Source organism: Salmo trutta, chromosome 6, assembly GCF_901001165.1.
Source record: "Salmo trutta chromosome 6, fSalTru1.1, whole genome shotgun sequence".
Taxonomy (NCBI): domain Eukaryota; kingdom Metazoa; phylum Chordata; class Actinopteri; order Salmoniformes; family Salmonidae; genus Salmo; species Salmo trutta.
Genome location: NC_042962.1, coordinates 35,441,109 through 35,467,763, shown reverse-complemented (window position 1 = coordinate 35,467,763; position 26,655 = coordinate 35,441,109). Strand labels below are relative to the sequence as shown.

Here is a 26,655-nt window from a genome sequence, read left to right as displayed (position 1 = left end):
ATGCAACGAGTTCACCTTTGATGCTCACAGGCAATGCGTATTGGAAGAGATATCTGAATGTTCTTCGTCCAGCATACACCCCTCCAACCAGACATGCTTTATCTACTCATTTGCTGGATGCAGAGTTCAACAGAGTTCAAGTGAATGTCAAGCAAATCATAGAGAAAGCAGACTGTATTGCAATTATCTCTGATGGGTAGCCGAATGTTCGTGGGCAAGGAATAATTAACTACATCTCCACCAGTATTCTACAAGAGCACAGACACACCGGCCTCTATATTGCAGATGAGCTGAAGGCAGTCATCAATGCCCTTGGACCACAGAAAGGATATGCACTGGTGACAGACAACGCTGTGAACATGAAGGCTGCTTGTTCTAACCCTCACATCACACCCATTGGCTATGCTGCTCATGCATTGAATCTGCTCCTCAAGGACATCATGGCACTGAAAACAAGGGATACACTACAAGAGAGCCAAGGAAATGGTTAGGTATGTGAAGGGTCATCAAGTTATAGCAGCAATCTACCTCACCAAGCAAAGTGAGAAGAATAAGAGAACCACATTGAAGCTGCCCAGCAACACCCGTGGGGGTGGTGTTGTCATCATCATGTTTGACAGTCTCCTGGAGGGGAAGGAATCTCTCCAAGAAATGGCCATATCACAGTCTGCTGATATGGACAGCCCATCAAGAGGATCCTCCTGGATGATGTATTTTGAGAGAGAGTGGTAAATAGCCTGAAACCAGTAACAGTCATTGCACGGATTGAGGGTCGACAATGCCATCCTGTCTGATGTTTAGATTCTGCTTGCAGATGTAACAGAAGAAATCCGTACTGCCCTGCCCACTTCACTGTTGCTCCAAGCAGAGGAAACTGCAGTTATGAAATACATCAAAAAGTGTGAAGAGTTCTGCCTGAAGCCCATACACGCCGCAGCGTACATGTTGGATGCCAAGTATGCTGGCAAGAGCATCCTGTCTGGTGCAGAGATAAACAAGGCCTATGGGGTCATCACTACCGTGTCTCACCACCTTGGCCTAGATGAGGGCAAGGTTCTTGGCAGTCTGGCGAAGCACACTACCAATCAAGGGCTTTGCGATGGAGATGCAATATGGCAGTCGTGCCAACGTATCTCATCAGCCACCTGGTGGAAGGGACTTTGTGGATGTGAGGCTCTTTCCCGTTGCCTCCATCCTCCAAATCCCACCAACATCAGCCACCTCAGAGTGCAACTGGTCCTTGTTTGGGAACACACACACACACAAACCAAAGCACACAACAGGCTGACCAATACAAGGGTTGAAAAATGTAAGGGTTTTTGAGCCTGACAACAAGCCATGCTCAACAAGGTTGGAAAGTGACAGTGAAGATGAGGCCTAAGAGTCTGGACATTGACGAGGTCCAGGGAGAAGACATGGAAACCTGAGAGGAAGACAACCAAAGCTTTAGTTTCTAGACTGTCAAACGTTTTTGGGAGATGCAATGTATTATGGGGAATCATTCAATATTCCCTTTTGTTGTTCAGTGAAATCATCCCATTTGGCAAACTGTCACAAGCGGGCTGTCATGTGCCTTTTACTGAGGAGTGGCTTCCGTCTGGTCACTACCATATAGGCCTGATTGGTGGAGTGCTGCAAAGATGGTTGTCCTTCTGAAAGATTCTCCCATTTCCACAGAGGAACTCTGGAGCTCTGGCAGTGTGACCATTGGGTTCTTGGTCCCATCCCTGACCAAGGCCCTTCTCCCTCGATTGCTCAGTTTGGCCAGCTCTAGGAAGAGTCCTGGTGTTTCCAAACTTATTCCATTTAAGAATGATGGAGGCCACTATGTTCTTGGGGACTCAACACTGCAGAAATGTTTAGTACCCTTCCCCAGATCTGTGCCTCGACACAATCCTGTCTCAGAGCTCCTTTGACCTCATGGCTTGGTTTTTGCTCTGACATGCACTGTCAACTGTGGGACCTTATATAGACAGGACATGACTTGGAAAGGCACACAAACACCTATCAATTGAACTTACCAAGTGGACTCCAAGTTGTAGAAACATCAAGGTTGACCAATAGACACAGAATGCAACAGAGCTCAATTTCAAGTTTCATACCAAAAATGGTCTGAATACTTATGTAAATGAGGGATCTGTTTTTTCATTTGCAGTAAATTTGCAAAAACGTCAAAACCTATTTTTGCTTTGTCATTATGGGGTATTGTGTGTAGATTGAGGGGGGGATCAAGTTTAGAATAAGGCTGTAATGTAACAAAAAGATGGAAAAAGTGAAAGGGTCTGAATTAGAGGTCGACCGATTATTTTTCAACGCCGATACCAATTATTGGAGGACCAAAAAAAGCCGATACCGATTAAAATCGGACGATTTTTTAAATTTGTAATAATGGCAATTACAACAATACTGAATGAACACTTATTTTAACTTAATATAATACATCAATAAAATCAATTTAGCCTCAAATAAATAATGAAACACGTTCAATTTGGTTTAAATAATGCAAAAGCAAAGTGTTGTAGAAGAAAGTAAAATTGGAATATGTGCCATGTAAAAAAGCTAACGTTTAAGTTCCTTGCTCAGAACATGAGAACATATGAACGTAACATGAGTCTTCAGGTTGCAAGATTGAATCCCCGAGCTGACAAGGTAAAAATCTGCCCCTGAACAAGGCAGTTAACCCACCGTTCCTAGATCGTCATTGAAAATAAGAATGTGTTCTTAACCGACTTGCCTAGTTAAATAAAGGTGTTAAAAAATTTAATCGGTGTCCAAAAATACCGATTACCAATTGTTATTAAAACTTGAAATCGGCCCTAATTAAATCAGCCATTCCAATAAATCGGTCGACCTCGTCTGAATACTTCCCAAATGCACTGTACTCAAACAGGCACAAGAGATGCCATTAGCCATCCACCAGGTCAATGAGAAACACAGCGGTATACCTTATTCACCACCAAACCAACTCAGTCCAAACATTAAACACAGCCTTTCATAATTAGGTTTGTGTCCACTAATGGACTAGCCTATATTGGAAGTAGACTCATTGTATAGACCTAGGCCATCTCACAAATGGCACCCTATTTCCCTGTAGAGTGCACTACTTTTGACAGGCCCTGGTCAAAAGTAGTGCAATATATAGAGAATAGGCTGCCATTTGGGATAATCCCATGGGCCTTTCCCTTCTCATTGTGGCAGTAATGACCAGAGACAGCTAGGAAACATCAGCATCTTCTCTCTGAATCTGTAAGATGCAAAAGGATTTACATACTGACAACAGATCAGTTGAGCACGTCAGGCTGTTCATCTGACAGCAGCAGCCAATATCAATCACTACAGATAAGAGGGAGTTTTTTTATTTATTTATGACACAGCATCCCCTATAACATTGCATAGGCGAGACATCTGGAGTAGCTAAACAGTAGCTGAAACAGAATCAAAACCTATGGAAGCGGTCCTTTTATTTATACAATCGAACAGCATACAATTTAGGTTATTTTGGTGCAAAGACAGTTGTGTGTTGCTGACATTAATATATCTCTGTGTAGGATTGATGGAGTAGTATCTAAATTATTCACTACAGTACATGCATCTCAATCCCTGGCAATAGGCTGTGACTAGGCTACCTAGATCAAAAATCTGTCCTCATTCTCCAACCTTTTCCCCAAAGTGTGCACTTGCACACTATCTTGCATGGATTAACAATGATGGAAACTCCCTCCAGCCAATGCTTTAACCAATCCAAGTCTTTTAAATCCATTTAGGAAAGTGGGCAAGTACAAACTTCAGGAGAATCAAGACAGTTTTACTGTTGTGCTGCTGTGGCTGTGTGCATAACTGAGCACTTCCAAAATGCTTCTGCTGCCTTGACAATGATCACTGATTATATGCCTGTGAGCACAGCCAAAATAACAGCCAAAGACTAGTCATCGGCATTCTATTAGGAAACCTTCCTTGGTTTTTGTCCCCCAAATGTCAACCTACTCCCTATTTAGTACGCTACTTTGACAGGGTTCGAGACTGCGACCAAAACATTTGGCTTTGACTTGGCAGTGCGGCACACATTTTTTGGTCATAGAGTGCCAGCAAATTTTTTGTTGTTGTTGCTGGTCAGTTTCTGGTTTAGATTTTTGGGGTATGCAACGGGCATGCAAACCAGGTATTCCAAAAGCTTGTTACGAAGTCTTTGCGATGCACAATTTAGTCATCATGTGCTGTTTGAATGAACATTTCTAAAGGCTTTCCAAAAAAACCTTCCCAATTAAAATGTTGGACTGCAAAGTAGGCCTCTACCTGGCAAAATTATATTATGATTTGTAAATGCCCCTTAATTATTATAGTAGAAAGGTTAAGATATAAAAGTAAACAAACTAAATCATGAAAATCTATTTTGTAAACTGATATTAAATGAACAAACCCGTTAGAAAAACTAAACTGAAAAGTATCTTTGACCCCAAAAATAACTACTCTGAACAAAAATATAAACATGTAAAGTGTTGGTCCCATGTTTCATGAGCCAAAATTAAATATCCCAGAAATATTCCACAGAAAAAGTCTCTCTCAAATATTCCACAAATTTGTTTACATCCTTGTTAGTTAGCATCCTTTGCCAAGATAATCCATCCACCTGACAGGTGTGGCATATCAAGAAGCAAGGATCATTACACAGGTCCACCTTGTGCTGGGAAAATAAAAGGGCACTCTAAAATGTGCAGTTTTATCACAACACCACAGATGTTTCAAGCTTTGAGGGAGTGTGCAATTGGCATGCTGACTGCAGGAATGTCCACCAGAGCTGTTCCCAGAGAATTGAATGTCCATAACCCGCCTCCAACTTCGTTTTAGAGAATTTGGCAATACGTCCAACTGGCCTCACCACCGCAGACCACATGTATGGTGTCGTGTGGGCGAGAGATCTGCGGATGTCAACATAGTGAACAGATTGCCCCATATGGCGGCGGCGGGATTATGTATGGGCAGGCATAAACTACAGACAGCGAACACAATTGCATTTTATCTGTGTCAATTTGAATGCAGAGATCCCGAAGCCCATTGTTTTGCCATTCATCCGCCGCCATCGCCTCATGTTTCAGTATGATAATGCACGGCCCCATGTCTCAAGGATATGTACACAATTCCTGGAAGCTGAAAATGTCCCAGTTCTTCCATGATCTGCATACTCAGACATGTCACCCATTGAGTATGTTTGGGATGCTCTGGATCGACGTGTACAACACCGTGTTCCAGTTCCTGCCAATATCCAGCAACATCACACAGCCACTGAAGAGAAGTGGGACAAGATTACACAATCAGCATGTGGGAACTACTTCAAGACTGTTGGGAAATCTGACCATAATTCTACCCTCCTGATTCCTGCTTACAAGCAAAAATTTAAGTAGGAAGCACCAGTGACTTCGTCTATAAAAAAAAAGTCCTTCCACCAGTTTCGGCGCTATTCCTTTTAAATCCAAGTCAAATTGACTTAAATTTAAATTAAGAGTGATGCACCTATATATTGTCGGCCGATACTCAATATTTTCCTTGAGGAAAAGCCCGATACCGATAAAAAAAAATTGCGTTCTTTTAAGCATTCTAGAACAGTTAAATAGTTAACACACACATGGACGCAGCGGTCTAATGCACTGTATCTCAATGTCACTACTGTCCCTGGTTCGAATCCAGGCTGTATCACCTCATTTGTTCAGTCGTTTCATTATTAAACAGGATTTCTACGGCATGCCGTTCGGGTCTTTGCGTGTCAAAAAAGAAACGTCAAATAACCTGTTTTCCTGTTTTGCTAGCTAACTATAAAAGAACTGTCTTATAAATTAGGGTTATTTGATTAAATGGTGGTCGACCCATCTAAGCGAAGCTAGCCACAATAAGGATTAGCCACAATAGCAGACTTTGTGGTTATCCTTCAAAATAAAAGTATGGCATAATTCTACTATTTGTCTTTATTTGCATTACTGTCAATGAGATACTTTTATTTTGAAGGCAAATTGCAAATTCCACTATTGTGCCTAATCCTTATTGTGGCTAGCTTCACAACACATAACCCGGTCAGGTCGAGCCTCACTAGCCAGATGAAGCTAGCTGGCTGCTTATAACGTTAGCTTTGGGCAAAAGGGTTAAAGTAGCTGGCTAGCTATTTATTTTCATGAACTGAAGTTCAATTTCAATAGGCGAACAACAAGTGGCTACCTAGCTAATACTTACAAGGATTCCAAAATCATTGCTAAGAATAATGAAAATGACTTCCGTTTCTACTGGTCATTGTTTCCAGACTGGTTGTATTGGTGCTAGCTAGGTACCAAGCTAGCTACCACAGAAGTTGCAGTAGAACAAATAATGTTTTATTACCAACGCGATATTGTAAACACATCATTCATGACCAGTGTTTGCAGACTTTTGTACAGCTTTGACAGTGCTACTCATAGTAATGGTGGCGCATGGCTTGCACGTGCAAATTCAGATCACACAACATTCTATAATAGAACTGTGTTATTTGACGTGTCAAATTAAAAGCTTATTTAACGGGTCAAATAGTGTTATTTCAGGTACATCTTTTTTGACACGCAAAAAACCCAAACGGCGTTCCATAGTATGTCACAAAGCTAATAGCAGTGACGCTATATTACTGTGTAACTAAGTTAAGGCAACATCTGAACAATAGCGCACTTGACAACGTTAGTGTGAAAAAAAGTGTGAAGAGTTCTGCCTGAAGCCCATACACGCCGCAGCGTACATGTTGGATGCCAAGTATGCTGGCAAGAGCATCCTGTCTGGTGCAGAGATAAACAAGGCCTATGGGGTCATCACTACCGTGTCTCACCACCTTGGCCTAGATGAGGGCAAGGTTCTTGGCAGTCTGGCGAAGCACACTACCAATCAAGGGCTTTGCGATGGAGATGCAATATGGCAGTCGTGCCAACGTATCTCATCAGCCACCTGGTGGAAGGGACTTTGTGGATGTGAGGCTCTTTCCCGTTGCCTCCATCCTCCAAATCCCACCAACATCAGCCACCTCAGAGTGCAACTGGTCCTTGTTTGGGAACACACACACACACAAACCAAAGCACACAACAGGCTGACCAATACAAGGGTTGAAAAATGTAAGGGTTTTTGAGCCTGACAACAAGCCATGCTCAACAAGGTTGGAAAGTGACAGTGAAGATGAGGCCTAAGAGTCTGGACATTGACGAGGTCCAGGGAGAAGACATGGAAACCTGAGAGGAAGACAACCAAAGCTTTAGTTTCTAGACTGTCAAACGTTTTTGGGAGATGCAATGTATTATGGGGAATCATTCAATATTCCCTTTTGTTGTTCAGTGAAATCATCCCATTTGGCAAACTGTCACAAGCGGGCTGTCATGTGCCTTTTACTGAGGAGTGGCTTCCGTCTGGTCACTACCATATAGGCCTGATTGGTGGAGTGCTGCAAAGATGGTTGTCCTTCTGAAAGATTCTCCCATTTCCACAGAGGAACTCTGGAGCTCTGGCAGTGTGACCATTGGGTTCTTGGTCCCATCCCTGACCAAGGCCCTTCTCCCTCGATTGCTCAGTTTGGCCAGCTCTAGGAAGAGTCCTGGTGTTTCCAAACTTATTCCATTTAAGAATGATGGAGGCCACTATGTTCTTGGGGACTCAACACTGCAGAAATGTTTAGTACCCTTCCCCAGATCTGTGCCTCGACACAATCCTGTCTCAGAGCTCCTTTGACCTCATGGCTTGGTTTTTGCTCTGACATGCACTGTCAACTGTGGGACCTTATATAGACAGGACATGACTTGGAAAGGCACACAAACACCTATCAATTGAACTTACCAAGTGGACTCCAAGTTGTAGAAACATCAAGGTTGACCAATAGACACAGAATGCAACAGAGCTCAATTTCAAGTTTCATACCAAAAATGGTCTGAATACTTATGTAAATGAGGGATCTGTTTTTTCATTTGCAGTAAATTTGCAAAAACGTCAAAACCTATTTTTGCTTTGTCATTATGGGGTATTGTGTGTAGATTGAGGGGGGGATCAAGTTTAGAATAAGGCTGTAATGTAACAAAAAGATGGAAAAAGTGAAAGGGTCTGAATTAGAGGTCGACCGATTATTTTTCAACGCCGATACCAATTATTGGAGGACCAAAAAAAGCCGATACCGATTAAAATCGGACGATTTTTTAAATTTGTAATAATGGCAATTACAACAATACTGAATGAACACTTATTTTAACTTAATATAATACATCAATAAAATCAATTTAGCCTCAAATAAATAATGAAACACGTTCAATTTGGTTTAAATAATGCAAAAGCAAAGTGTTGTAGAAGAAAGTAAAATTGGAATATGTGCCATGTAAAAAAGCTAACGTTTAAGTTCCTTGCTCAGAACATGAGAACATATGAACGTAACATGAGTCTTCAGGTTGCAAGATTGAATCCCCGAGCTGACAAGGTAAAAATCTGCCCCTGAACAAGGCAGTTAACCCACCGTTCCTAGATCGTCATTGAAAATAAGAATGTGTTCTTAACCGACTTGCCTAGTTAAATAAAGGTGTTAAAAAATTTAATCGGTGTCCAAAAATACCGATTACCAATTGTTATTAAAACTTGAAATCGGCCCTAATTAAATCAGCCATTCCAATAAATCGGTCGACCTCGTCTGAATACTTCCCAAATGCACTGTACTCAAACAGGCACAAGAGATGCCATTAGCCATCCACCAGGTCAATGAGAAACACAGCGGTATACCTTATTCACCACCAAACCAACTCAGTCCAAACATTAAACACAGCCTTTCATAATTAGGTTTGTGTCCACTAATGGACTAGCCTATATTGGAAGTAGACTCATTGTATAGACCTAGGCCATCTCACAAATGGCACCCTATTTCCCTGTAGAGTGCACTACTTTTGACAGGCCCTGGTCAAAAGTAGTGCAATATATAGAGAATAGGCTGCCATTTGGGATAATCCCATGGGCCTTTCCCTTCTCATTGTGGCAGTAATGACCAGAGACAGCTAGGAAACATCAGCATCTTCTCTCTGAATCTGTAAGATGCAAAAGGATTTACATACTGACAACAGATCAGTTGAGCACGTCAGGCTGTTCATCTGACAGCAGCAGCCAATATCAATCACTACAGATAAGAGGGAGTTTTTTTATTTATTTATGACACAGCATCCCCTATAACATTGCATAGGCGAGACATCTGGAGTAGCTAAACAGTAGCTGAAACAGAATCAAAACCTATGGAAGCGGTCCTTTTATTTATACAATCGAACAGCATACAATTTAGGTTATTTTGGTGCAAAGACAGTTGTGTGTTGCTGACATTAATATATCTCTGTGTAGGATTGATGGAGTAGTATCTAAATTATTCACTACAGTACATGCATCTCAATCCCTGGCAATAGGCTGTGACTAGGCTACCTAGATCAAAAATCTGTCCTCATTCTCCAACCTTTTCCCCAAAGTGTGCACTTGCACACTATCTTGCATGGATTAACAATGATGGAAACTCCCTCCAGCCAATGCTTTAACCAATCCAAGTCTTTTAAATCCATTTAGGAAAGTGGGCAAGTACAAACTTCAGGAGAATCAAGACAGTTTTACTGTTGTGCTGCTGTGGCTGTGTGCATAACTGAGCACTTCCAAAATGCTTCTGCTGCCTTGACAATGATCACTGATTATATGCCTGTGAGCACAGCCAAAATAACAGCCAAAGACTAGTCATCGGCATTCTATTAGGAAACCTTCCTTGGTTTTTGTCCCCCAAATGTCAACCTACTCCCTATTTAGTACGCTACTTTGACAGGGTTCGAGACTGCGACCAAAACATTTGGCTTTGACTTGGCAGTGCGGCACACATTTTTTGGTCATAGAGTGCCAGCAAATTTTTTGTTGTTGTTGCTGGTCAGTTTCTGGTTTAGATTTTTGGGGTATGCAACGGGCATGCAAACCAGGTATTCCAAAAGCTTGTTACGAAGTCTTTGCGATGCACAATTTAGTCATCATGTGCTGTTTGAATGAACATTTCTAAAGGCTTTCCAAAAAAACCTTCCCAATTAAAATGTTGGACTGCAAAGTAGGCCTCTACCTGGCAAAATTATATTATGATTTGTAAATGCCCCTTAATTATTATAGTAGAAAGGTTAAGATATAAAAGTAAACAAACTAAATCATGAAAATCTATTTTGTAAACTGATATTAAATGAACAAACCCGTTAGAAAAACTAAACTGAAAAGTATCTTTGACCCCAAAAATAACTACTCTGAACAAAAATATAAACATGTAAAGTGTTGGTCCCATGTTTCATGAGCCAAAATTAAATATCCCAGAAATATTCCACAGAAAAAGTCTCTCTCAAATATTCCACAAATTTGTTTACATCCTTGTTAGTTAGCATCCTTTGCCAAGATAATCCATCCACCTGACAGGTGTGGCATATCAAGAAGCAAGGATCATTACACAGGTCCACCTTGTGCTGGGAAAATAAAAGGGCACTCTAAAATGTGCAGTTTTATCACAACACCACAGATGTTTCAAGCTTTGAGGGAGTGTGCAATTGGCATGCTGACTGCAGGAATGTCCACCAGAGCTGTTCCCAGAGAATTGAATGTCCATAACCCGCCTCCAACTTCGTTTTAGAGAATTTGGCAATACGTCCAACTGGCCTCACCACCGCAGACCACATGTATGGTGTCGTGTGGGCGAGAGATCTGCGGATGTCAACATAGTGAACAGATTGCCCCATATGGCGGCGGCGGGATTATGTATGGGCAGGCATAAACTACAGACAGCGAACACAATTGCATTTTATCTGTGTCAATTTGAATGCAGAGATCCCGAAGCCCATTGTTTTGCCATTCATCCGCCGCCATCGCCTCATGTTTCAGTATGATAATGCACGGCCCCATGTCTCAAGGATATGTACACAATTCCTGGAAGCTGAAAATGTCCCAGTTCTTCCATGATCTGCATACTCAGACATGTCACCCATTGAGTATGTTTGGGATGCTCTGGATCGACGTGTACAACACCGTGTTCCAGTTCCTGCCAATATCCAGCAACATCACACAGCCACTGAAGAGAAGTGGGACAAGATTACACAATCAGCATGTGGGAACTACTTCAAGACTGTTGGGAAATCTGACCATAATTCTACCCTCCTGATTCCTGCTTACAAGCAAAAATTTAAGTAGGAAGCACCAGTGACTTCGTCTATAAAAAAAAAGTCCTTCCACCAGTTTCGGCGCTATTCCTTTTAAATCCAAGTCAAATTGACTTAAATTTAAATTAAGAGTGATGCACCTATATATTGTCGGCCGATACTCAATATTTTCCTTGAGGAAAAGCCCGATACCGATAAAAAAAAATTGCGTTCTTTTAAGCATTCTAGAACAGTTAAATAGTTAACACACACATGGACGCAGCGGTCTAATGCACTGTATCTCAATGTCACTACTGTCCCTGGTTCGAATCCAGGCTGTATCACCTCATTTGTTCAGTCGTTTCATTATTAAACAGGATTTCTACGGCATGCCGTTCGGGTCTTTGCGTGTCAAAAAAGAAACGTCAAATAACCTGTTTTCCTGTTTTGCTAGCTAACTATAAAAGAACTGTCTTATAAATTAGGGTTATTTGATTAAATGGTGGTCGACCCATCTAAGCGAAGCTAGCCACAATAAGGATTAGCCACAATAGCAGACTTTGTGGTTATCCTTCAAAATAAAAGTATGGCATAATTCTACTATTTGTCTTTATTTGCATTACTGTCAATGAGATACTTTTATTTTGAAGGCAAATTGCAAATTCCACTATTGTGCCTAATCCTTATTGTGGCTAGCTTCACAACACATAACCCGGTCAGGTCGAGCCTCACTAGCCAGATGAAGCTAGCTGGCTGCTTATAACGTTAGCTTTGGGCAAAAGGGTTAAAGTAGCTGGCTAGCTATTTATTTTCATGAACTGAAGTTCAATTTCAATAGGCGAACAACAAGTGGCTACCTAGCTAATACTTACAAGGATTCCAAAATCATTGCTAAGAATAATGAAAATGACTTCCGTTTCTACTGGTCATTGTTTCCAGACTGGTTGTATTGGTGCTAGCTAGGTACCAAGCTAGCTACCACAGAAGTTGCAGTAGAACAAATAATGTTTTATTACCAACGCGATATTGTAAACACATCATTCATGACCAGTGTTTGCAGACTTTTGTACAGCTTTGACAGTGCTACTCATAGTAATGGTGGCGCATGGCTTGCACGTGCAAATTCAGATCACACAACATTCTATAATAGAACTGTGTTATTTGACGTGTCAAATTAAAAGCTTATTTAACGGGTCAAATAGTGTTATTTCAGGTACATCTTTTTTGACACGCAAAAAACCCAAACGGCGTTCCATAGTATGTCACAAAGCTAATAGCAGTGACGCTATATTACTGTGTAACTAAGTTAAGGCAACATCTGAACAATAGCGCACTTGACAACGTTAGTGTGTACCGGTACTCGACCAGTCGCGAAAACCAACATCACCCACAGAAAACGGTTGATTGTCAAGGGCAATGAATTCCATTATCATGGCGTTAATGGATTTCGCCTTTGAGTTGTCTTACTGAAATGTTCTTACTCTTTCAAATGACTGCTTGACTGCTTGATCCACACAGCAGACATTGTGGGCTAGGTTGGGAATGCTGTGTTGCAGGTGTAGCGCAAAATTTTACGTAGCGTCATTACGTCATGTACCTACGTTATATACAGTTGAAGTCAGAAGTTTACATACACTTAGGATGGATTCATTAAAACTCGGTTTTTAAACCACTCCACAAAATTCTTGTTAACAAACTATAGTTTTGGCAAGTCGGTTAGGACATTACTCTGTGCATGACAAAAGTTATATTTCACTGTATCACAATTCCAGTGGGTCAGAAGTTTACATACACTAAGTTGACTGCCTTTAAAAAGCTTGGAAAATTCCAGAAAATGATGGCTTGGCTTTAGAAGCTTCGAATAGGCTAATTGACATAATTTGAGTCAATTGGAGGTGTACCTGTATTTCAAGGCCTACCTTCAAACTAAGTGCCTTGTTGCTTGACATCATGGGGAAATCAGAAGAAAAAAAAAAAATCAGCCAAGACCTCAGAAAAAAAATTGTATACCTACACAAGTCTGGTTCATTTTTGGGAGCAATTTCCAAATACCTGAAGGTACCACGTTCATCTGTACAAAAACATAGTAAGCAAGTATAAACACAATGGGATGAAGCAGCCGTCATACCGCTCAGGAAGGAGACGCGTTCTGTCTCCTAGAGATTAACGTACTTTGGTGCGAAAAGTGCAAATCAATCCCAGAACAACAGCAAAGGACCTTGTGAAGATGCTGGAGAAACAGGTACAAAAGTATCTATAACCCCAGTAAAACGAGTCCTATATCGGCATAACCTGAAAGGCCGCTCAGCAAGGAAGAAGTCACTGCTCCAAAACCTCCATAAAAAAGCCAGACTACGGCTTGCAACTGCACATGGGGACAAAGATTGTACTTTTTGGACAAAAGTCCTCTGGTCTGATGAAACAAAAATAGAACCGTTTGGCCATAATTACTATCGTTATGTTTGGAGGAAAACGGGGGAGGCTTGCAAGCCGAAGAACATCATCCCAACCGTGAAGCACGGGGGTGGCAGCATCATGTTGTGAGGGTGCTTTGCTGCAGGAGTGAGTGGTGTACTTCACAAAATAGATGGCATCATGAGGTAGGAAATTATGTGGATATATTGAAGCAACATGTCAAGACATCAGTCAGGAAGTTAAAGCTTGGTCGCAAATGGGTCTTCCAAATGGACAATGACCCCAAGCATACTTCCAAAGTTGTGGCAAAATGGCTTAAGGACAACAAAGTCAAGGTATTGGAGTGGCCATCACAAATCCCTGATGTCAATCCCTTACAAAATTTGTGGGCAGAACTGAAAAAGCATGTGTGAGCAAGGAGGCCTATAAACCTGACTCAGTTACACCAGCTCTGTCAGGAGGAATGGGCCAAAATTCACCCAACTTATTGTGGAAAGCTTGCGGAAGGCTACCCGAAACATTTGACCCAAGATAAACAATTTAAAGGCAATACTACCAAATACTAATTGAGTGCATGTAAGCTTCTAACCCACTGGGAATGTGATGAAAGAAGTAAAAGCTGAAAAAAATCACTACTATTATTCCAACATTTCACATTCTTAAAATAAAGTGGTGATCCTAACAGGCTGACTACACCGCTCGAGTTGTGTGCGCGAGCGCTGCGAAATAAATGTAGACATTTGTTATTCAATTATTGCACCCGCACTGCCAACAAGAGTCTGCGTTGCCAAGAGCTAAAATAAAAATCAGTTCTATTTCTGAAGCAAATCACGCTGCAAGTCCTGCCTCTCCCATCTCCTCATTGGTTTATAGAAGCAGGTACCCACGTGCCATCTCCTTATTGGTTATACCCACGCGGGTGACTGAAAGACGAACGAGGTCAGTGGCGGTAATGCACCTAATTTATGAAAGTTGCCAATAGCAATATAAAGTCAAGAGAAAAAAAAGCCTGGAAAGAGGAGAGATGACTAGAAACGATTCGGTTGACCGTTTTGTGTGTGGATTAATTGGCGGAGTAGAGGACCTTGTGCATTTCAGGTAAAATAACAACTCAATGTTTATATCCCAGGACAAATTAGCTAGCAAGTGCAAGCTAGCTAACTAGCTTAATTGCCATAAATGTTTAATGCTTTTTTGACCTGTCCCCAAATTAATATACTGCTCAAAAAAATAAAGGGAACACTTAAACAACACATCCTAGATCTGAATGAAAGAAATAATCTTATTAAATACTTTTTTCTTTACATAGTTGAATGTGCTGACAACAAAATCACACAAAAATAATCAATGGAAATCCAATTTATCAACCCATGGAGGACTGGATTTGGAGTCACACTCAAAATTAAATTCAGTAGTGTGTATGGCCTCCACGTGCCTGTATGACCTCCCTACAACGCCTGGGCATGCTCCTGGTCTCCTGAGGGATCTCCTCCCAGACCTGGACTAAAGCATCCGCCAACTCCTGGACAGTCTGTGGTGCAACGTGGCGTTGGTGGATGGAGCGAGACATGATGTCCCAGATGTGCTCAATTGGATTCAGGTCTGGGGAACGGGCGGGCCAGTCCATAGCATCAATGCCTTCCTCTTGCAGGAACTGCTGACACACTCCAGCCACATGAGGTCTAGCATTGTCTTGCATTAGGAGGAACCCAGGGCCAACCGCACCAGCATATGGTCTCACAAGGGGTCTGAGGATCTCATCTCGGTACCTAATGGCAGTCAGGCTACCTCTGGCGAGTACATGGAGGGCTGTGCGGCTCCCAAAAGAAATGCCACCCCACACCATGACTGACTCACTGCCAAACCGGTCATGCTGGAGGATGTTGCAGGCAGCAGAACGTTCTCCACGGCGTCTCCAGACTCTGTCACGTGCTCAGTGTGAACCTGCTTTCATCTGTGAAGAGCACAGGGCGCCAGTGGCAAATTTGCCAATCTTGGTATTCTCTGGCAAATGCCAAATGTCCTGCACGGTGTTGGGCTGTAAGCACAACCCCCCCCCGTGGACGTCGGGCCCTCATACCACCCTCATGGAGTCTGTTTCTGACCGTTTGAGCAGACACATGCACATTTGTGGCCTGCTGGAGGTAATTTTGCAGGGCTCTGGCAGTGCTTCTCCTGCTCCTCCTTGCACAAAGGCGGAAGTAGCGGTCCTGCTGCTGGGTTGTTTGTTGCCCTCCTACGGCCTCCTCCACGTCTCCTGATGTACTGGCCTGTCTCCTGGTAGGGCCTCCATGCTCTGGACACTACGCTGACAGCAAACCTTCTTGCCACAGCTCGCATTGATGTGCCATCCTGGATGAGCTGCACTACCTGAGCCACTTGTGTGGGTTGTAGACTCCGTCTCATGCTACCACTAGAGTGAAAGCACCGCCAGCATTCAAAAGTGACCAAAACATCAGCCAGGAAGCATAGGAACTGAGAAGTGGTCTGTGGTCCCCACCTGCAGAACCACTCATTTATTGGGGGTGTCTTGCTAATTGCCTATAATTTCCACCTGTTGTCTATTCCATTTGCACAACAGCATGTGAAATTTATTGTCAATCAGTGTTGCTTCCTAAGTGGACAGTTTGATTTCACAGAAGTGTGATTGACTTGGAGTTTTTTGAGCAGTGTATAATTGGTTCAGAGTTTGTTTTGATATTTTAACCTGCGTGTCGTGATCGCGTTTGGTGTGGGAGGACAAAATAAATTCATGCACGATGGTGCACACTCGCAGCCGGTTTGGGTTCCGTGTAACTGACTTAAAATCTAGATGGAACAACAAAAAAACGCAACATGCAACAATTTCAAAGATTTTACTGAGTTCATAAGGAAACCATTCAATTGAAATAAATTCATTAGGCCCTAATCTATGGATTTAATATGACTGGGAATACAGATATACATCGGTTGGTCAAAGTTACCTTAAACTGAGAGAAATAAGCCTTGTGCACACAATGAGAGAAATAAGCTTTTTGTGAATATCTTATTTCAGCTCATGAAACCTGGGACCAACACTTTACATGTTGCATGTATAATAACCTTCTCTACACTGTACATAGTACAGTACAAAAACAGTTGGCCGAACTGTATTTTCATAGGCGTGCAATTGAATTAAAGGGCAGGGGATTTTTTGGAGGCCCACCAATATTTAGGTAAAAAAAATAACCTACAACTCACCAGCTAAAAACAAGTTAACCTAAATTTATCTGATTAAGTACCCAGCCCGAAAAAAAACAAAGATGTGATTGTGTCTCAATGTAATCATCATCTATGATTCATTTATTTTTTCTAAAATACAAATCTCATTGTGCTTAGTTGTGGTCAATTTGCAGTGTATTATAATTATGTTCCGGCCCCTTAAACATCCACCCCGACAAAAGTTCCCAAGAGATAACTGATTTATTTAGGGCCCTACAACTGTAGAATGACTCTTCAAAATCATTAACAATAACAGAGATTTGGGCAAACAAAACATAAATATGATATTGTTGCATTAAAATGTAATTTGTGTATGGAGGGTAGGTTGTTATAGGCTACTTGCTCAGGCCACAAATTAAAGTTACAATTTTAATTATGCATGCATCATGCGCTTTCAGAGGCCGTTATTCTTTCATTCGGGACGGTTGGCACTAGCCCGGTGTGCCACTGGCCACGTCAAGCCCAGAAAGGGCATGCTATTTTAAAAGATGGCTAGGCATTATTAGCCTGGTTCTGTATGGAATGCAGGTACATTATGGGACACAGGTCAGGTCATTATCGCTGCTCAGGGGGCAAAATAAAATTGGAGTACTGGTGCCATCAACTGAAGAAGTTTTAGCCACCAGTGGAAAAAGTTGATCGTAGGGCTCTAGATTAGGGCCCATAGTGCACTACTACATAAGCAAGGAATAGGGTGGCATTTGGGGTGCAGACTTAACTTCACTTGCACCCACTGGGCTGGCACAAAAACAGAGCCATTCTACAGATGAGAGGAGAGGTAGAACAAAAAGCCTATAAATTATACCCAGGAGCTTCAGGCAGAGCTACAGTAGACAGAACGCCAGGCCCATTCTCCTAAAAGGAAATTACTTTATCAGACTGACTTACTCAGGCTTCTATGTCTGCGTTCCAAATAGCTCCCTATTCCCCTGCCTATGGTCATAAATTGTGCACCATTTAGGGAATAGGGTGCCAATTTGGATGCATCCTATTTCACTGTTCAGAACCCTACGAATGTCTGCAGCCAACCAACCTCTTAGACTGTGGGCCTATTACTGTGCCACAGTCTCTGTTGTCCTCCATTACTGGAAGATAAACTGGCTAATTTGTCTCTGTACCTGGTTCTCTGAAAGGCACAGCCCATTGTTCATTGCGGAGAAGTCTGGTTGTTGACTAGACTGAGCATGGAATGCCAGGATTTAGGCAAGCTCTCATTCATTCAATGTATGTATGTATGTATGTATGTATGTATGTATGTATGTATGTATGTATGTATGTATGTATGTATGTATGTATGTATGTATGTATGCATGTATGCATGTACACACACACAGTCATTGTAGTGTGGCCATAGCAGTGCAGGCTCCCTGGAGCAAATTAGGATTAAGTGCCTTGCTCAAGGGCACGTTGAACGATTTTTCACCTTGTCGGCTTGGGTATTCGAACCAGCGACCTTTTGGTTACTGGCCCAATGTTTTAACGGCTAGCCTACCTGCCGCCGCACCCGATACCCTGTTGCAATGGGTAACAATGGGGTTAGGTCGCGGCATGTAGCCTAGTGGTTAAGACATTGGGCCAGTAAACGAAACGTTACTGGTTTGAATCCCTGAGCCGATTAGGTAGAAAAATCTGTGGATGTGCCCTTGAGCAAGGCACTTAACGCCAATTTCTCCTGTAAGTCGCTCTGGATAAGATCGTCTGCTAAATGACCAAAACGTCAAATGTTAGCCAGCGAAACTGAACATCTCACCAACAAAGAGGTCAATATTATTCAAATGAATGCAAAGACACTTGAAAATACCATCAAATTATACAGCCTACCCTGGGATTCCGAGTCCAGCTAATGCTAACTAGTCAGCCTCATTCTCTGAGGCCTGGGTATGATTCCCAAATGGCTCCTTATGAGTGCACTACTTTTAAAATCAGGGCCCATTTGGGCCTCATTCCATGAGGTCTGTGTTGGTGTACTAGGAAATGACGTACGGTGCATTTGGAAAGTATTCAGACCCCTTGACTTTTCACATTATAGCCTTATTTCTAAAATTGATTTAATTGTTTTTTTCCCCTCTCAAATCAACACACAACACCCCATGATGACAAAGCAACAAAAAAATATAATCTTTGTGCAAACCCCCCCCCCCGGAATTATCACATTTACATAAGTATTCAGACCCTTTACTCAGTACTTTGTTGAAGCACCTTTGCCAGCGATTAGAGCCTCGAGTCTTCTTGGGTATGACACTACAAGCTCGGCACACCTGTATTTCGGGAGTTTCTCCCATTCTTCTCTGCTGTTCCTCTCAAGCTCTGTCAGGTTGGATGGGGAGCGTCGCTGCCCAGCTATTTTCAGGTCTCTCCAGAGATGTTCGATCGGGTTCAAGTGCGGGCTCTGGCTGGGCCACTCAAGGACATTCAGAGACATGTCCCAAAGCTACTCCTGCATTGTCTTGGCTGTGTGCTTAGGGTCGCTGTCCTGATGGAAGGTGAACCATTGCCCCAGTCAGGTCCTGAGCAATCTCTGTAGTATGCTCTGTTCATCTTTCCCCTCGATCCTGACTAGTATCCCAGTCTCTGACGCTGAAAAACAGCCACACAGCACGATGCTGCCACCCCACTTCGCCGTAGGGATGGTGCCAGGTTTCCTCCAGATGCAACGCTTGGCATTCAGGCCAAAGAGTTCAATCTTGGTTTCATCAGACCAGAGAATCTTGTTTTTCATGGTCTGAGTCCTTAAGGTACCTTTTGGCAAACTGTCACAAGCGGGCTGTCATGTGCCTTTTACTGAGGAGTGGCTTCCATCTGGTCACACTACCATGAAGGCATGATTGGTGGAGTGCTGCAGAAATCGTTGTCCTTCTGAAAGATTCCCATCCCATCCACCTCCCTGACCAAGGCCTTTCTTCCCCCGATTGCTCAGTTTGGCCAGGCAGCCAGCTCTTGTAGGAATCTTGGTGGTTCCAAACTTCTTGGGGACATTCAATGCTGCAGAAATGTTTTGGTACCCTTCGCCAGATCTGTGCCTCGAAACAATTCTGTCTCGGAGCTCTACAAAAAAATTGCTTCGACCTCATGGCTTGGTTTTTGCTCCGACATGGGACTGTGGGACCTTATAGGTGTATGCCTTAACAAATCATGTCCAATCAATTGAATTTACCACAGGTGGACTCCAATCACGTTGTAGAAACATCTCAAGAATGATCAATGAAAACAGGGTGCACCGGGGAGCTCAATTTAGTCTCATAGCAAAGGGTCTGAATACTTAGGTAAAATGTATGTTTTCTTATTTTTATACATTTGCAAACATTTCTAAAAACCTGTTTTTACTTTGTTATTATGGGGTAGTGTGTGTATATTGACGAGGAAAAAATTATTTAATCCATTTTAGAATATGGCTGTAACGTAACAAAATGTGGTAAAAGTCAAGGGGTCTGAATACTTTTCAAATGCATGCACTCTAAGCGTGGTGAGCTTCTATTCAAATAAATCTAGACAAAGAAATGTTCAGTCCTCACTGCCTACTCAAATGACATGATATCCCTCCCCCATAAAAACACCACACCCCTAATCCATCCAACTGTTCCCAGTAATACTTTAAAAGAGAATGTGCCAATGGCAACATATGACTCTCTCATAGGTATGAATGTGGTGGGACACATGGGTTGTGTCCGGGACCATACTTCTTATACAGTGAACTACTTTTGACATATGTTATATAACCGTGCTGGCATTGTTCTCTCCTTTTTCATGTCCCAACAGTGAGTTGAGTAGCTGTGATTGTTTTATCGGATTTATTTGGCGTAGACTACAGCCAGACAGTAGCCTGTGAGATTGGAGTCAATAAATTGTCAGTTCGAGAACTGTTTTGGACTTTCAATTATGATCTAGGTCATTACAATGTGTTATACTTGGGGCCAAAAGTTTTCCTCCAAACTACATCATGACATAACAAACATGCTCATTTATGAGTAATCCTCCATTAACTACCCAGTAATCATGACCAGATGCCACACCCTTGGCTTCTACATTTGACACGACTGTAGCTACGGTGCAAGGACTTTTTCCTCCAGTTTCAACCTCCATTCATCCACAATCTACATCTCTTTGGGAATAAAAAAAAAGCAATTTCACTGTGCATGTGACAAATACAACTTGAATTGTTGATATACTGTTTATCATTCACGAAAGGAACATAATAAGGCTACAGCATTTAGGGAAGTGTTTGGGGTTTGATTGTGGTTATTTCTGGTAACTTGGAAGTCCATAAAGTTTGTCCCAACTGTAATAGTGGCTGTCATTTACCTTTGACAAGGCCAAGGGGTGAGGTAGTGTAGTGAGCACTGAGAAGATGTGTTCACCTGACTCCGAGTCCTCTATCATAGTGCCGCACCCCAAATTGTTACAAATCTACAAAGCCCCATTATCTTAATAAGCCGTTAGAAGTATAATTTGCACCAAGGAATTGGGCCTAGCTAAAACATTCCCCATTCAATACGCCCAACAAGTGACAGCTGTCAATGAGGCAATGGCATATGCTACGTGGTTATCCTTAGCTAGCTAGTAACTATCTAGTATTTCAAAACCACTCTTTAGGACTGGTATCTAACATTAACTTAACTAGTTAGCCAAAGGTTTGGTTGTAGCTAACTAGCTACAGTAGACATCTTCGCCATCCCCTACCAAGCTAGCTAACGTTATCGTTAGCTACCCAGCTATACTTCTTTGTGTCCATGTCAATGAATAAAGTAGGCCGTGGACTTTGCTAACGTTAGGTTAGCTAGCTCTAGCTAATTAGCCAACAAGACAAAAAGTAACTAACGTTTCCTAGTCTGGTTAACGTTCATTTAGCTGGCTAGCTGACACACAATGGTGTTGCTGCCGTCAAATGTGTTGTTACTCATTAGATTACATTTGAATGTGAGATATGAATCAATGTCTGGCTACCTATTATGAGAACGAAGGAGTGAACCAGAAAGTGCCCTTGTCCTTGGCTGGTGTGGCTTTTAGCTAGCTAGCTGGCCCAAGCATCATGTGCTATGCTTAGTTTAGTTAGCCTAGCTAGCATTACAAAGGGGGGCTGTTTTCGTAGACCAATGTTTTCCGTGTTTGAATGCCAACTTACCGAGATAGACACTTGATCCTCCCCTGTAAACTTTGGTATGTATTTATCCCCTCTTGCCACCTCTGAACTGTTCAATGGTCTAAAACGGCACATCACTTTGATGGTGCACTCGGCCGGGTCCGCCATCTTCGCCGCTGATGGAAAGTCACAACTAACAAGATCCTGCTAGCTAGCTGTGCAACAACAGGAGAAGCGCCGGGTCGCTCTGTGCCTGTCGGAGGCAAACAGATGCCGCACCCGTGAATGCTGGTTGAGTTAGGTCAATCTCTTCCCTCCTCGGAAAACGCAACAAGTCGACTATTCATCCGAAATATACATTTAAAAAGACACCCATTCAAAAGGTGGAAGTCATGTTGACGCACCGACTGTACTCTAGACTTGTACTTCGGGTAGGGAGGGACCCCTGTGTCTGCTATGCCATGGAACACCGTTTGTATGCGGCTGTGAATAACCCACTGACGTCACCTCTGTAGGCGACTTCTTCGATGAGGCGGATGGCATCCAAGAAATGTCGCATTACCGCCAGCTACTAGACTAGAGTACAACTTCCTTATACTTTGCTTGAAAAAAAAAAAAAATACCCTACCATCTAACACTACTCAGAAAATAAATAAATAAAACATTAAATTATTATTTTTTAAATAACACCTCCCTACACCACTATTTAAATGTATTTAATCCTACCTCAGGCCAACAACCTGAAAGGATGGGACACCACCACTTTTCACACCCAGTAACTCTTCTGATGTCAAATCTCGCACACCCAAAAACCTCTGCAGCTGCCACCACAACCTCCATTTTCTGTGACTTACGTTCTATCCCTGCAGTACAGATGATAACCATTTCTATAAATACCAAAAATCCTATCTCACTGAAACCTATACAGTTGAAGTCAGAAGTTTACATACACTTAGATTGGAGTCATTAAAACTCATTTTTCAACCACTCCACAAATTTCTTGTCAACAAACTATAGTTTTGGCAAGTCGGTTAGGACATCCACTTTGTGCAAGACACAGGTCATTTTTCCAACAATTGTTTACAGACAGATTATTTCACTTTTAATTAATTGTGTCACAATTCCAGTGGGTCAGAAGTTTACATTCACTAAGTTGACTGTGTCTTTAAACAGCTTGGAAAATTCCAGAAAATGATGTCATGGCTTAAACTTCTGATAGGCTAATTGACATAATTTGAGTCAATTGGAGGTGTACCTGTGGATGTATTTCAATGCCTACCTTCAAACTCAGTGCCTCTTTGCTTGACATCATGGGAAAATCAAAAGAAATCAGACAAGACCTCCTTGGGAGCAATTTCCAAATACCTGAAGGTACCACGTTAATCTGTACAAACAATAGTACGCAAGTATAAACACCATGGGACCACGCAGCCCTCATACAGTTCAGGAAGGAGACGCGTTCTGTCTCCTGGAGATGAACGTACTTTGGTGCAAAAAGTGTAAATCAATCCCAGAACAACAGCAAAGGAACTTGTGAAGATGCTGAAGGAAACAGGTACAAAAGTATCTATATCCACAGTAAAACGAGTCCTATATCGACATATCCTGAAAGGCCGCTCAGCAAGGAAGAAGCCACTGCTCCAAAACTGCCATAAAATAGCCAGACTACAGTTTGCAACTGCACATGGGGACAAAGATTGTACTTTTTGGAGAAATGTCCTCTGGTCTGATGAAACAAAAATACAACTGTTTGGCCATAATGACTATCGTTATGTTTGGAGGAAAAAGGGGGAGGCTTGTAAGCCAAAGAACATCATCCCAACCGTGAAGTACGGGTGTGGCAGCATCATGTTGTGGGGGTGCTTTGCTGCAGGAGGGACTGGTGCACTTCACAAAATAGATGGCATCATGAGGTAGGCAATTATGTGGATATATTGAAGCAACATCTCAAGACATCAGTCAGGAAGTTAAAGCTTGGTTGCAAATGGGTCTTCCAAATGGACAATGACCCCAAGCATACTTCAAAAGTTGTGGCAAAATGGCATAAGGACAACAATGTCAAGGTATTGGAGTGGCCATCACAAAGCCCTGACTTCAATCCTATTGAAAACGTGTGGGCAGAACTGAAAAAGTATGTGAGCAAGGAGGCCTATAAACCTGACTCGGTTACACCAGCTCTGTCAGGAGGAATGGGCCAAAATTCACCCAACTTATTGTGGGAAGCTTGCGGAAGGCTACCTGAAATGTTTTACCCAAGTTAAACAATTTAAAGGCAATGCTACCAAATACTTTACATAATTGAGTGTGTGTAAACTTCTGACCCACTGGGAATGTGATGAAAGAAATAAAAGCTGAAATAAATCATTCTCTCTACTATTATTCTTACATTTCACATTCTTAAAATAAAGTGGTGATCCTAACTGACCTAAGACAGGGAATTTTTACTAGGATTAAATGTCAGGAATTGTGATAAACTGAGGTTAAATGTTTAACCTCAGCCTTAGACCAGCAGATCTCCCTTCCCAACTCAGTTGTATGTAATGAGTAATGATTTGCCCTTTTTCTCGGCATCTGTCATTTTGTCTTTGACATGCTTCACCTATATTTCAGGATGACATTTTAAAAGTTCTAGACCCTTTTTCTCGGCATCTGTCATTTTGTCTTTGACATGCTTCACCTATATTTCAGGATGACATTTTAAAAGTTCCGACTTCAACTGTATCAGTTGTTGGCTTATCCTACTGTACTGGTACAGATCTACTACTCACGCCACTCCTCTCAGGATCCCTCACCCTTGCCTCAAATTCCTCTACCATCTTCACTGCCTCAGCATATGACCACTTCTGCACTACTCTAACCCTGGAAACGTCAACCTGCCTCTCTCGCATGGGACATTTCTGATCCCCAGCCCCATGGGCACCGCTACAATTAACACTACTTTCTACAATTCTACACATTCCTTTGTCTCGTGCCCTTCTGCACACTTCTCACACCTAGGAACCTCCATCCTACACACTACTGCCACATGCCCATAAGTGTAATGTATTCTGCACAAAAGGTTGTACAGGATAACTTCTATATCACTTGGTCGTGCAAAGATTCAACATCAAAATTCAAAAGAACAGACAATGACTTCTGTTTCACCACACACACGCCACCCTGTCTGCGTCGCACCAAACGACGAGTATCACCAACAGGGAATCTTCCCCTTCATTTGGCCAGCTTTTACATTTACCGCTACTCCAGTAATCCCTCCTTTCAATGGCACCCTTTTCTTGAGAGCAAAACAATTCACATCTCTTACCCCCATTCATTTAACATACAGCGCCTGCTTCCTCTGACCAGCAGAAACAAACAATTATCACAAGACCACTTCTGGTTACCCTCGCCGATTCCACAGGACCCAACTCTGTTTTAACCCACCCTGAAACCACAAATGGATCAGCCAAAAGGCAAGGGTCAACTTTTCCAAAAACTTTACCCTTACTGTCAGTCTCATCTTTATCCTGACCCTCAATGCAAGCCTTGGGCTCCGAGAACTTCACCACACCTACCACCTCCGATACTTCGCCCTCATTCGCTTCCATTTCTCTTCCTGTCTTCAACTCACTCTGCTAACATTCTTCATTGACAAAACATTTCCCTTTTTTACAAAAGATTTCACAGACTCAAGCTCACGCTCTTCCTCCCCCTCTCTCTTCGACCTCCTCTGCCTCTCCTTTTCCCTGCATGCCTCCTCCGTATTCCAAGTATAAGTCTCCTTGAGTTAATACTGCACTTCTCCTGACATACATCTTGTTCTTGCCTTGTCAAGGGACGCCATTTAACCGGCAGACACAATCGCCATACAATCAGCACGAACCTCTCGGGATGTTTCTGTGGGTTTTATGGCGGACTACAACCCAAAAATGTGTATTACCGCCACCAACAGGACGAACATTTTATCTGTTCATTGTTCCCTTATGCCACAGTTTGTACATCTCAATTGTCAGTAGAAACCACATTTGTTTAAGCAAGTCTGCCATATCAGCTATGTTTTAAAAAAATGCAGTAAATGAGGCTGAATTAACGGTTTCGATGCCAGACAAGGCTCCGCTGATAGCCAGGTGCAGCGGTGGTAAGGAGTCACTCCATGGTGCTGAAAAGAAAGCTCTGCTGTTGGCACAGCTGTATGTAGATCCTAACAGTCTGTGGGCACTGTTTGTCACCATTAGTGCCATTAATGTATTGTTTAGTGTTGCGCTGTGTAGTGGCTTTTCTGGCATGCATAACATTTTTTTTTGCATTTGCCCCACCAAGATTTACATGCCACTGCCATGACTCCCTTCTCCCCTCTGGTTGTAAACAAAACAAAAAAGGCAGGGTCAGGGTAGCTTCGCTAATCGCTACGGCAGGGGTTCCCAAACCTTTTTGGCCCATGACTACATTTTGATATCTGAAAATTCAGCCAATGTTTACTTATTTAATTGGGGATATGGCAGTTAATTGCAAAAACATGTAACTGTATTTCTGACTGTATTCTCAAGTCACCATCTATCAGAACTCAGGATAAGACCCAGATGCAGACTGCTAGAATCCCAGATGTTTATTGACCCAAACAGGGGTCCGTAATCCAGTCAATAAGGTACAGTAGGCAGGCTCGGGGTCAGGGCAGGCAGAGATTTGTAATTGGGTCAGACAGGCAGGTACAGAACAGCAGGCAGGTAGAATGGTCAGAACCGGGAAACAGAAACTTGAGAACGCAGGAAGACAGGAAAGCACGCTGGTAAG

General features: G+C 42.4%; 1 protein-coding gene across 1 annotated transcript in view; it reads right to left on the bottom strand.

Moving 5' to 3' along the window:
* The window catches only part of LOC115195874 (kinesin-1 heavy chain), a 53,519-nt gene extending 31,125 nt beyond the window's left edge, over positions 1-22,394 (bottom strand). Inside the window, exon 1 of the mRNA XM_029756198.1 lies at positions 21,928-22,394. Within this exon, the coding sequence (XP_029612058.1) occupies positions 21,928-22,053 (126 nt within the window). The 5' untranslated portion in view covers positions 22,054-22,394. The remainder of the gene's footprint in view (positions 1-21,927) is intronic.
* Between the last annotated feature and the right edge of the window lie 4,261 nt (positions 22,395-26,655).